This window comes from Pristiophorus japonicus, chromosome 24 (genome assembly GCF_044704955.1).
Source record: "Pristiophorus japonicus isolate sPriJap1 chromosome 24, sPriJap1.hap1, whole genome shotgun sequence".
In the NCBI taxonomy this organism is placed as follows: Eukaryota; Metazoa; Chordata; class Chondrichthyes; family Pristiophoridae; genus Pristiophorus; species Pristiophorus japonicus.
The window spans coordinates 8479189-8492564 of NC_092000.1; the positions used below are offsets into that span (position 1 = coordinate 8479189).

At 45.7% G+C, this 13376-nt stretch overlaps 1 protein-coding gene across 1 annotated transcript in view; it reads right to left on the reverse strand.

The window, feature by feature from the left end:
• Nucleotides 1-13376, reverse strand: part of LOC139237910 (complement C3-like) — a 136016-nt gene that overhangs the window by 15790 nt on the left and 106850 nt on the right. Inside the window, exons 23-24 of the mRNA XM_070867203.1 lie at nucleotides 6305-6391; nucleotides 162-365 (exon numbers count right to left, since the gene is read on the reverse strand). Of these exons, the coding sequence (XP_070723304.1) occupies nucleotides 162-365; nucleotides 6305-6391 (291 nt within the window). The remainder of the gene's footprint in view (nucleotides 1-161; nucleotides 366-6304; nucleotides 6392-13376) is intronic.

Consider the following 13376-nt stretch of genomic DNA (forward strand, 5'->3'; position numbering starts at 1 on the left):
TGCAATCTATAATTTTGTATCAGCACTCAAACCTGAACCTGACTTATGTTATACCATCAGTGGTTATGCTTAGGCACAATATGCATCAACGTATACAGTTCAATTTCCAAAATATGATGCTCCTTATCTTAATACTTATATATAAAAATAGTGGTATTTACCTTGTTGAATGTTCTTCAATGAATGAGCTCTGCGCTCCACTCCCACCTTGTCCCATTGCTGGGTTTTGTCGAGGTAGTGTGTGACAATCACACCTGGGGTCATTGAAGCCATGTTCTGTTCTCCACAGCCAGTAGGAATTCTAATTAGATGTTTCAGTTTCGCTCCATCAATAGAATTTTCAATAGTTTCAGCAAAAGGTTCTCCTGTTTTGTTAACAAAATACATTTATAAGTATTCTGCCAAATATTTTTTTTAAGTCAGGGTTAGTCGATAGAATTATAACACTTTGGGCTCAATTTTCCCCAGTATTTGCGCTGTTTATTTTGGAGCAGGCTGCTTTTTCTGGCCTAACTTAAAAATCCCCAGTGTCCCCAATTAATTTGCATCAGCGTAACTCAGTTACGTTTTTTTAGGTAAAATTTTTTTCACCAGCCACCGACGCCAATTCTGGCCATTTCGGCAACTTTGGCCAGCTAATAGTTACTCAATTTTTACTTAAGCCAGCGTATGTGGCCTCTCCAGAAAACCTTTGCAGAGAGTTAAAGTAATCGGCACAGGTAAGGAAATTGGCAAAGGTAAGTGCAGCAGATGCCGGACAGCAGCAGCAGGAAAGGTAAGAGAGAGGGGAAGAGAGAGTGGGGGAGGAAAAGAGAGGTGGGGGGAGGGAGAGGGGGTGGTGGGAAGCCTTTCGGGTGTAGTTAGGTGCGTGGACTGGGAGGAGACCACTTGGCCTGGGCTAGGGGCGGAGTAGCAGACCTGGAGGTCACTCGGCCTGGGCTAAGGGCGGGGAAGCGGACGGGAGGCCACTCGGCCTGGGCTCGGGGCAGGGGAGCGAACCAGCACGCCCTTTGGCCAGGGCTAGGGGCAGGAGTACGTACTGGCAAGCCCTTCAGCCAGATAGGGAATGGAAGACCAGCAGGAAGAGCAGTGCAAGAAAGATAGTGCAGGGGTCCCCTGTGGTCATCCCCCTGCAAAACAGATACACTGCTTTGAGTACTGTTGGGGGGATGACTCATCAGGGGAGGGCAGCAGCAGCCAAGTTCATGGCACCGTGGCTGGCTCTGCTGCACAGGAGGGCAGGAAAAAGATTGGGAGCGCGATAGTAATAGGGGATTCGATGGTGAGGGGAATAGATAGGCGTTTCTGTGGCCGCAACCGAGACTCCAAGATGGTATGTTGCCTCCCTGGTGCAAGGGTCAAGGATGTCTCCGAGCGGGTGCAGGAGATTCTGAAATGGGAGGGAGAGCAGCCAGTTGTCGTGGTGCACATTGGTACCAACGACATAGGTAAAAAAAGGGATGAGGTCCTACGAAAAGAATTTAAGGAGCTAGGAGCTAAATTAAAAAGTAGGACCTCAAAAGTAGTAATCTCGGGATTGCTGCCAGTGCCACATGCTAGTCAGAGTAGGAATCGCAGGATAGCGCAGATGAATACGTGGCTTGAGCAGTGGTGTAGCAGGGAGGGATTCAAATTCCTGGGGCATTGGAAACGGTTCTGGGGGAGGTAGGACCAGTACAAACCGGACGGTCTGCACCTGGGCATGACCGGAACCAATGTCCTTGGGGGAGTGTTTGCTAGTGCTGATGGGGAGGAGTTAAACTAATATGGCAGGGGGATGGGAACCTATGCAGGGAGACAGAGGGAAACAAAAATGAGGCAAAAGCAAAAGACAGAAAGGAGATGAGGAAAAGTGGAGGGCAGAGAAACCCAAGGCAAAGAACAAAAAGGGCCACTGTACAGCAAAATTCTAAAAGGACAAAGGGTGTTAAAAAAGCAAGCCTAAAGGCTTTGTGTCTTAATGCAAGGAGTATCCGCAATAAGGTGGATGAATTAACTGTGCAAATAGATGTTAACAAATATGATGTGATTGGGATTACGGAGACGTGGCTCCAGGATGATCAGGGCTGGGAACTCAACATCCAGGGGTATTCAACATTCAGGAAGGATAGAATAAAAGGAAAAGGAGGTGGGGTAGCATTGCTGGTTAAAGAGGAGATTAATGCAATAGTTAGGAAAGACATTAGCTTGGATGATGTGGAATCTATATGGTCAGAGCTGCAGAACACTAAAGGGCAAAAAACGTTAGTGGGAGTTGTGTACAGATCTCCAAACAGTAGTAGTGATGTTGGGGAGGGCATCAAACAGGAAATTAGGAGTGCATGCAATAAAGGTGCAGCAGTTATAATGGGTGACTTTAATATGCACATAGATTGGGCTAGCCAAACTGGAAGCAATACGGTGGAGGAGGATTTCCTGGAGTGCATAAGGGATGGTTTTCTAGACCAATATGTCGAGGAACCAACTAGGGGGGAAGCCATCTTAGACTGGGTGTTGTGTAATGAGAGAGGATTAATTAACAATCTCATTGTGCGAGGCCCCTTGGGGAAGAGTGACCATAATATGGTGGAATTCTGCATTAGGATGGAGAATGAAACAGTTAATTCAGAGACCATGGTCCAGAACTTAAAGAAGGGTAACTTTGAAGGTATGAGGCGTGAATTGGCTAAGATAGATTGGCGAATGATACTTAAGGGGTTGACTGTGGATGGGCAATGGCAGACATTTAGAGACCGCATGGATGAATTACAACAATTGTACATTCCTGTCTGGCGTAAAAATAAAAAAGGGAAGGTGGCTCAACCGTGGCTATCAAGAGAAATCAGGGATAGTATTAAAGCCAAGGAAGTGGCATACAAATTGGCCAGAAATAGCAGCGAACCTGGGGACTGGGAGAAATTTAGAACTCAGCAGAGGAGGACAAAGGGTTTGATTAGGGCAGGGAAAATGGAGTACGAGAAGAAGCTTGCAGGGAACATTAAGGCAGATTGCAAAAGTTTCTATAGGTATGTAAAGAGAAAAAGGTTAGTAAAGACAAACGTAGGTCCCCTGCAGTCAGAATCAGGGGAAGTCATAACGGGGAACAAAGAAATGGCAGACCAATTGAACAAGTACTTTGGTTCAGTATTCACTAAGGAGGACACAAACAACCTTCCGGATATAAAAGGGGTCAGAGGGTCGAGTAAGGAGGAGGAACTGAGGGAAATCTTTATTAGTCGGGAAATTGTGTTGGGGAAATTGATGGGATTGAAGGCCGATAAATCCCCAGGGCCTGATGGACTGCATCCCAGAGTACTGAAGGAGGTGGCCTTGGAAATAGCGGATGCATTGACAGTCATTTTCCAACATTCCATTGACTCTGGATCAGTTCCTATGGAGTGGAGGGTAGCCAATGTAACCCCACTTTTTAAAAAAGGAGGGAGAGAGAAAGCAGGGAATTATAGACCGGTCAGCCTGACCTCAGTAGTGGGTAAAATGATGGAATCAATTATTAAGGATGTCATAGCAGCGCATTTGGAAAATGGTGACATGATAGGTCCAAGTCAGCATGGATTTGTGAAAGGGAGATCATGCTTGACAAATCTTCTGGAATTTTTTGAGGATGTTTCCAATAAAGTGGACAAAGGAGAACCAGTTGATGTGGTATATTTGGACTTTCAGAAGGCTTTCGACAAGGTCCCACACAGGAGATTAATGTGCAAAGTTAAAGCACATGGGATTGGGGGTAGTGTGCTGACGTGGATTGAGAACTGGTTGTCAGACAGGAAGCAAAGAGTAGGAGTAAATGGGTACTTTTCAGAATGGCAGGCAGTGACTAGTGGGGTACCGCAAGGTTCTGTGCTGGGGCCCCAGCTGTTTACATTGTACATTAATGATTTAGACGAGGAGATTAAATGTAGTATCTCCAAATTTGCGGATGACACTAAGTTGGGTGGCATTGTGAGCTGCGAGGAGGATGTTTTGAGGCTGCAGAGTGACTTGGATAGGTTAGGTGAGTGGGCAAATGCGTGGCAGATGAAGTAAAATGTGGATAAATGTGAGGTTATCCACTTTGGTGGTAAAAACAGAGAGACAGACTATTATCTGAATGGTGACAGATTAGGAAAAGGGAAGGTGCAACGAGACCTGGGTGTCATGGTACATCAGTCATTGAAGGTTGGCATGCAGGTACAGCAGGCGGTTAAGAAAGCAAATGGCATGTTGGCCTTCATAGCGAGGGGATTTGAGTACAGGGGCAGGGAGGTGTTGCTACAGTTGTACAGGGCCTTGGTGAGGCCACACCTGGAGTATTGTGTACAGTTTTGGTCTCCTAACTTGAGGAAGGACATTCTTGCTATTGAGGGAGTGCAGCGAAGATTCACCAGACTGATTCCCGGGATGGTGGGACTGACCTATCAAGAAAGACTGGATCAACTGGGCTTGTATTCACTGGAGTTCAGAAGAGTGAGAGGGGACCTCATAGAAACGTTTAAAATTCTGACGGGTTTGGACAGGTTGGATGCAGGAAGAATGTTGGGGAAGACCAGAACCAGGGGTCACAGTCTAAGGATAAGGGGTAAGCCATTTAGGACCGAGATGAGGAGAAACTTCTTCACCCAGAGAGTGGTGAACCTGTGGAATTCTCTACCACAGAAAGTAGTTGAGGCCAATTCACTAAATATATTTAAAAGGGAGTTAGATGAAGTCCTTACTACTCGGGGGATCAAGGGGTATGGCGTGAAAGCAGGAAGGGGGTACTGAAGTTTCATGTTCAGCCATGAACTCATTGAATGGAGGTGCAGGCTAGAATGGCTGAATGGCCTGCTCCTGCACCTATTTTCTATGTTTCTATGATACAGAGAGAGAGAGAGAGAGGGAGATCGGAGAATTGAACAGATGGGGGAGTTGGAGGTAAGTGGCTGCTATGTGCTTTTCAATTCTTTTAATGTGTTGGGAGCTGGCTGTGTGCTTCACTTTTCAGCCTCAGCTCGCACTGTGTCCCTGGTTACCATAGCAGCGTGATCTTTTTGACGCAGATCAAGACTCCATCCCCAAAGCTAAAGGTCGGGTTACGCCAGGCCAAAATGAAGAAATCCAACAGGGAAACTTCAGAATATATTTTTTTGGCGTACTTGGGCCCCAAAAAATCGGGCGGAACTCTTCAAGTACTCCAAAAAAATGCTTTGGGAAAAATTGAGCCCTTTGACTCTCAAAAGGCAATGCCTCTCATTCACAACCACAAATCTTTGATTTCTTTCATTCTCTTGGAAAGAATGCTTTGAAAAGTCACTTTGAAAATAATCCCCACATCTTGGAAAAAAATAACAAGCATACAATTTTTTTTTTTAAACTTCTTACATTGAGAAGCAAATCTATCAAGGGAAGTCACCACTGAGAAGAGAAAAAAAGCCAAGTGCAGTTCCCAGATCCACATTCCAACCAGTAAAAATAAAGGAAAAACACGGTCATGTTTGTACCATTTGTTTTCGAAGGGTGATAATTATTACTCAGCAGGGAGGCAAGGCAGCTCATAAATTTCCCCTCAATTTTCAATCTTTGTTCAAGCATCAAAATCCAGAGTAAATTATTATTGTAAAGATGGAAAGCTCATGTTCTGTTATCTTGAATACTCCAAATATGCACAATCTAGCAACGGGCTGGATTTTTGGATTTGTTCATTTTGGGGTGGTAATGGCAACAGGGTGGTCCTGATACTGCCCGGGAACAGTTTGTGCCTCAGTCAGCAAAATTGGATAGCTGGGCCCCGAGTTTGGGGTGGAGCGCTAAGGGAGGTGTTTACACCTCTCTTAGGGCACTAGGCTGGCTGAGCAAGCGAAAATCCCAAGCTAAACAGCCTGGGAGCGCTCTCAGAGGCCTAGGGGAAAAAAGCGTGACAAAAAAGCCACCAAAAACATTCCCAACAAGTAACTCACACCAGCACAACATAAATCGCAAAAACTAAAACTCAAAACAATCATACTTAACTGAGGTGGACATTATTTATGTCTCTGCAGCCACTACAGCTTGGACCGCCTGTGACGGCGCTATACATATCAGGCTGGATCCAAAAATCGAGCCGGTGTCGCAACCAGGGGCATTGCACACCAGCTCACCTCTTCCGGGTGGTTCCCGCCGAAACCGGCTCCGAAAACCCTGGCGGGACACTGGAAGCCCACAAGAGCTTACTGCCGCCATTGCCATCCTTCCAGGGCGAAAACAGAGGCAACAAGCGGAAAATCCAGCCCAATGTGTTTGTCCCTTCAGTTTCTACAAGAAAATTGCATTGTTCTATTTGGACTATAGTCTATCACCACAATCAACAAACCTTGAACACTGATGAATGTCAATGGTTCTGTACGTGGAACCATGTCATCTGGGACTTTGACATTAACATTAATCACTTGTTCTTCACCTAAATTGAGGAAAGAATATATTGATTTATATATTTTTAAAACTCTTCATAAAAATCCTTTACTTATTTTCTCAACAAGTATTGGTTTGGGATTGTCTTTTTAAATCACCTCGGTTGTCTTCTCTGTACCCAAGTTACTCAACACTCCTGGAGTTCCAGTATTTTAATTCCACCCAATGTTCCACCAATGAAGAAGGAACCACCAAGATTCTTAGATAACTCTATTATGGTAACCTCAAGCTGACTGAATTTTCAATCCACGTCCCAATTTTCACTGTGTAGTACAAATTAGTAAGAGTGAGAAATGATTCGTAATATTAAACAGCTTGCCTTATTTTGCTTAAATTTTGGTAGAGGGATAGAATTGATAGCAGAGAAGTTATGTTAAACTTGTATAGCACTTTGATTAGACCGCACTTAGGAGTACTGTGAACAGCTCTGGTCTCCATATTACAAAAAGTATATATTGGAGACACTGGAGCAGGTGCAAAAAAAATTTACAAGGATGATACCAGAACTGAGAGCTTACCTATCAGGAAAGATTGAACAGGCTGGGGCTCTTTTCTCTAGAAAAGAGGTTGACGAGTGACCTGTTAGAGGTTTCTTACGGTAGACATAGAGAAGATGTTTTCACTTGTGGTGGCTCCAAAACTAGGGGCCATAAATATAAGACAGTCACCAGTAAGGAATTCAGGAGAAACGTCTTTACTCAAGAGAATGGTTAGAATTTCGAACTCGCTGAAACAAGGCAAGTTGAGACAGATAGGTTAGCAGCAGCATTTAAGGAACAGCTAGATAAATACATGAGGGAGAAAAGTACAGAAGGTAATGTTGATAGAGTTAGATGAAGGTGGGTGGGAGGAGGCTCGTGTGGAGCATAAACACCAGCTAAACTACCAGTTGGGCCAAATGCTCTCTTTCTGTAAATTTTATGTAATTATTTCTTTCTGCCATAAACCTGTTCAAATTGCTGTTTTGCTTTCTTTCTCATTTTTCACATTACACTACGGGAGTGTGCGCTGCAACACTATTAAGGCACCAAATTAAAGCTCAAACCACTCGTCTTCCCATTATTTATTTTACGAAATTATTTGTACTCAAGGTAAGGGATGTTATTGTTGATTAACAAACCCATTCCTCCTTTACTAATCCCAGGCGCACCAGATTCAGAGAATCCCTTTACTGTGCCCCAACAATGCTCCTCGTTCAATAACAGCAAAGCACCTCTTCCAAGCAGTTAGACTGTCTAGCCAGCCTCAGATTACAAATGTCAGCTGTGGCTCAGTGGGTAGCACACTGGCATCTACCTTAGAAGGTTGGCGGTTCAAGTCCAACACCAGTGATGTGAACACAAAAAAAAAATCTAGGCTGATACTCACAGTGCTGTACTGAGGGAGCGCTGCACTGTTGGAGGTGTTGTCTTTTGGATGAGACGAAGCCCTATCTGCTCTCTCAGGCGGACATAATAAGATCCCACAGCACTATTTCGAAGAAAAGCAGGGGAGTTAGTCTTAGTGTCCTGGGGCCAATATTTATCCCTCGATCAACATAACAAAAAAACAAATTATCTGGTCATTATCATATTGCTGTTTGTGGGAACTTGCTGTGCACAAATTGGCTGCTGCCTTTCCTACATTACAACAGTGGCAACACTCCAAAAAGTGCTTCATTGTGCTCTGGGACGTCCAGTGGTCGTGAAAGGCGCTGTATAAATCCAAGTCGGTCTTTCTTTCATTCTTTCTTTCAAATGATTACCCATTTGGTCCAAATTGTGGTTAGTTTTGTACTGTAGCCAACAGCCATTATGATTATAAGAACACAAGATAAGAACATAAGAAATAGGAGTAGGAGTAGGCCATTAATCCATTTCATTTAAAATCATTACAGCCAGAAAAGAAAAGAATTTCATCCAATCAGCCTGAGCTCAGGTGAAAGGATGATGGGGTAATGGACCCTGAACCTTGGAAAGCCAGCAACCTCAAAACTGGATAATTGTCTCTCGCTGCTGCCTTGATATGATGTGATGTCCTCGGTGATGAATTCCTCAGCTCTCTTATAAAACACATCAGTTATCTAATGAATGAATGCCCTTACTCCACCCTAGCTGCTGGTATATAATCCCCGTGGCCGATTGAAATAAACCCCATTCTACAGTTACAGACAGAGCAGTGCGGGCAGATGTCTGTTGCTGCAGGTCCTCATGCATCACTTAACTACTACATCTTTGGTGAAGCGCACTTCTCTAATACACATCTTCTCACTCAGCTCCTCATCAGACCTGTGTTGCCTGTTAATTCTTTGGGGCGCGCAATATCTGGTGGGGTGCATCCTACTTAAATGCAACCTAACTCTCCTTTCCTCCATGATAATGGCTTAAAAATGTGTATCCAGAGGGAATAATTATTCTCAACAAATCCTCACTGTGGGTGGCGTTAAGGGGGTCAAAATCTGCCAATGGTCTTACACTTCCAGAAGCAGTCACAAACAAACCCAAGGCTGTGAAGGTCAAATTCTCCCCCCAACCCCGCAACCGCGAAACAAGTCTCTCCCAGCTACAGTAATAACTTCTCAAACTTTTAACAATCTCAGGCTCAAATAATCCTCAGTTGCACCTGTCTCAGTTAATCGTGGCAATGGCTGAACACTTTATTTCTCATTATAAGCTACCCCAAATCAATGCGAACATAAAACCAGATATTTCGGGGCAGCTAACCTTTATTACCATATATTATAATGAGGCAGATGGTGAGTTAGCAGGCAAATCATGGTGAAGGCCAAATCACATTTGAAATCTCGACAGTGGGAGGAGGGGGCAAGGAGGAAATCAATTTCGAGGCAGGAAACCAGATGGAATGGATTCTGCTCCACCTTGCTCACCAAGGAAAAAGATGCCTCGATTGTACATCCTAATTGGAATTTCAGGCCCATTATTGTTTGGTGAAAAGTCTCAAATGGCAGCTTCACTGGCAGAAAATATCAATCCAATATTTTTACATTATTTGGAATCCTCCAGCTGAAATGGAAATTTTAATCACTTTTGAGTTTATTCGGGGAGTTAAAGGACCTCTCCAACCACTTGAATCCTGAGAGTAATTTTTTTATTGCTCTGAGAAAACGTTTCCTGGCACACACAAAAGTAGCATGAAAGGGGCCAAGGAAGATGAGGCAAGATCTCAGAACACCGACTGAACAACACCGCACTATAGATAAATATGAAAAGTTTATGGCAGTTTACTTTGAAATTAAGTCTGGGTATTATACAAGTATAAGATGATTCCATTAAAAATACTTATTCTCAGAGTAAATACAGCATTCCAGACAACCTGCCAAGCTACCCGAAATCTGCTGCTAGCTTCGTGCAAAAAAAAGTTTTATGCTTCTAGAAGAAGCCAATTCATCCCAATATGGGAGCATAAGGGGTAATTTTCTAACTTTGCATTCCCAGTTAGGGAGCCTTGCCCATTGGGAGCACATACAGACATGCACTGTGCGTGCTTTTTCTTGATTTTCTGTGCACCTGAGTTTCTGAGATGTGCTTCCAACGAGCATTACTCCCCCATTGGGAGCACGAGACCATGAAATTACCCTTACCCCTTATATTAAAAGAGCAGGGGTATATAACGGTAAGTGTCATCTTGGTTTAATTCATGATATTTATCTTCTTGTGAGGGAAACAAAGCTGTATTTTAATCTTATCTGCTGCCAATTCCATCCCTCTCACTGGCCACTGTCTGAGCCTGAACAAGACTATTCACAACCTTGGCATCCTATTTAACTCTGAGCTAAGCTTCCGATCCCATATCCGCTTTATCACCAAGACGATCTACTTTTACCTCGATAACATCATCTGTCTCCGCCCCTGCCTCAACGCATCTGCTGCTGAAACCCTTTGTTGTCTCTAGACTCAACTACTGCAATGCTCTCCTGGCCAACCTCCCACCTTGTACCCTCCATAAACTTGAGCTCATCCAAAGCTCTAATTTCCATATTCTTATTCCCACCAAGTCCTGCTCACACATCACCATTGTGCTCGCTTCGATTTTAACACTTGTAAAGTCCTGTCCCCTCAGTACAGATTCACACGAGGCATGTAGTGAAGTCAAGGTCACTCTGGACCTGTATCTTTTATTTCACAGCTCTGGAATGCTGCACTTGCCTGAGACCTGTGCTTATATACCTGTCTCTTGCAAGTGCACCCCCGGTGGTAAGGTATGCTGGTGGTTACAGGTCATATCTTATCACAGTCATGTATAGCAGGTTGGGATACAGTTATATATAATAATGTAAGATACATGACATCACCCTCCCCCAAGGTCTTATTGTCTTTATAGGTTCAGTCTCTCAGGTGGTCTATGCTCTCGCGTGGAGTGTCTGAGTTGTGGTTCAGTTGTTTGCCTTGATGTCTGTTTTTCTTTGGGTGTGGTTGCTGGTATCTCGCCTGGGCTGTCTGTTTCGATTGGTGTGATTATTGTTGACTCGCCTGGGCTGTCTGTTGGGATTGCCCTTTCCTCAGGTTGTTCCCTCTGTCTGTCCACCAGGTGTGGTGCGAGTTCCACATTGTAGTCTGCCTCTGGTTCCGCAGTGCTGTTGGTAAATCTGCTTTTGACTTGGTCTACATGCCTCCGGCAGGTTTTGCCATTGTCCATTTGTACTACCAGTAGCCTGTTTCCTTCCTTGCCCGTTACTGTCCCTGCAAGCCATTTGGGACCCCTGCCATAGTTTAGTACAAACACTTTGTCCCCTATCTCATTCCATCTCCCCCTCGAATTTCTGACATGGTACTCAGTCAGCTTACGACGCTTTGCCTCAACAATTTAGTGCATGTCTGGGAGGACTAATGAGAGCCTTGTTTTTAAAGTCCTTTTCACCAACAGTTGTGCGGGGGGATCCCAGTCAGTGAGTGCGGACAAGATCTGTATGCCAACAGCAGTCGCGACAGGTGACCCTGCAGCGTGGGACCTTGGATTTTAAGCATGCCTTGTTTAATGATTTGCACTGCTCTCTCCGTCTGGCCATTGGAGGCCGGCTTGAACGGTGCCGTCTTGACGTGATTTATGCCGTGGTCAATTATAAAGTCTTGGAATTCTGCGCTGGTGAAGCACGGACCATTGTCACTGACCAATGTGTCAGGGAGTCTGTGCGTTGCAAACATGGTTGCGAGGCTCTCCACAGTGGTGGAGGTTGTGCTCGAGTTTAAAATGGTGCATTCGATCCACTTTGAAAATGCATCTACAGCTACGAGGAACATTTTGCCCATGAATGGGCCCGCATAGTCTACGTGCACCCGCGATCGCGGTTTGGTAGGCTAGGGCCAGGGGCTCAGTGGAGCCTCCCTGGGAGCATTGCTGAGTTGGGCACAAATGGTGCACCTTCGGACGCAGAGCTCCAAGTCCGTATCAATACCAGGCCACCAGACGTGGGATCTGGCTATGGCCTTCATGAGAACGATCCCCGGGTGCTCGCTGTGGAACTCCCGGATAAATGCCTCTCTGCCTCGCAGAGGCATGACTACTCGGCTGCCCCACATCAGGCAGTCTGCTTGTAGTGATAGCTCATGCATGCGCCTGTGAAAGGGTTTTAATTCCTCGGGGCAGGCATCGCAAGCCTCTGCCCAGTCACTAGTTAGGACACATCTTTTTACTAAGGATAACGTGGGGTCGTTGGCCGTCCAGGCTCTGATTTGGCGAGCCTTCATGGGCGAACCTGTGGACTCAAAGGCATTGATTGCCATGACTATCCATGTTCATCAGACCCGTCCGTGGCCGCCGGGGTAGCCTGCTGAGCGCGTCGGCACAGTTGTCTGTGCCTGGCCTGTGCCTTATGGTATAGTCGTAGGACGCCAGCATGAGTGCCCACCATTGAATTCGCGCCGAGGCGTTGCCGTTTATTGCCTTGCTCTCGGATAGGAGGGAGGTGAGGGGCTTATGGTCGGTTTCTAATGTGAACTTGGCCCCGAAAAGGTATTGGTGCATCTTTTTGACACCGTACACGCACGCAAGCGCCTCCTTCTCTACCATCCATACCCGCGCTCCGCACGCGAAAGTGACCTGGAGGCATAAGCTATGGGTTGTAATTTGCCTGCACTATTGACACGTTGCAAAACGCACCCGACCCCATACGCTGACGCATCGCATGTGAGAACTAGCTTTTTACCTGGGTCAAAGAAAGTCAAAACACTGTTGGAACACAGAAGGTTGCGTGCCTTATTGAAGGCGCGTTCCTGGGCGTCCCCCCAAAACCAATCGCACCCCTTCCTGAGTAGCACGTGGAGAGGCTCCAGCAGCGTGCTTAAGTTCTGCATAAAGTTCCCAAAGTAATTGAGTAGCCCGAGAAAGGCGCACAGTTCTGAGATATTCCGGGGCCTGGGTGCCAGGCGAATTGCTTCTGTTTTGGACTCTGTTGGGCGGATTCCATCAGCAGCAATCCTTCTGCCCAAAAATTCAACCTCGGGTGCGAGAAACAGGCACTTGGATTTCTTGACTCGTAGGCCTACCCGATCCAACCGCTTTAGTACTTCTTCCAAATTACGGAGATGGGAGTCGGTGTCCCTGCCCGTGATAAGTATGTCGTCTTGAAATACAACCGTCCCCGGGATGGACTTGAGCAGACTCTCCATGTTGTGCTGGAAAATGGCAACTGCCGACCTGATGCCGAATGGGCATCGATTGTACATGAAAAGGCCTCGATGTGTGCTGATGGTGGTGAGTAGCTTGGATTCCTCGGTCAATTCTTGCGTCAAATACGCAGATGTGAGGTCTAATTTTGAGAAAAGTTTACCTCCAGCCAATGTGGCAAATAAGTCCTCCGCTCTGGGCAGCGGGTACTGGTCCTGTAGGGAGACTCTGTTTATGGTAGATTTGTAGTCCCCACAGATTCGTACGGATCCATCAGGCTTCATGACTGGGACAATGGGACTTGCCCAGTCGCTAAATTCCACAGGTGATATAATGCCTTCCCGCAGAAGCCTGTCTAGTTCGTGTTCAAT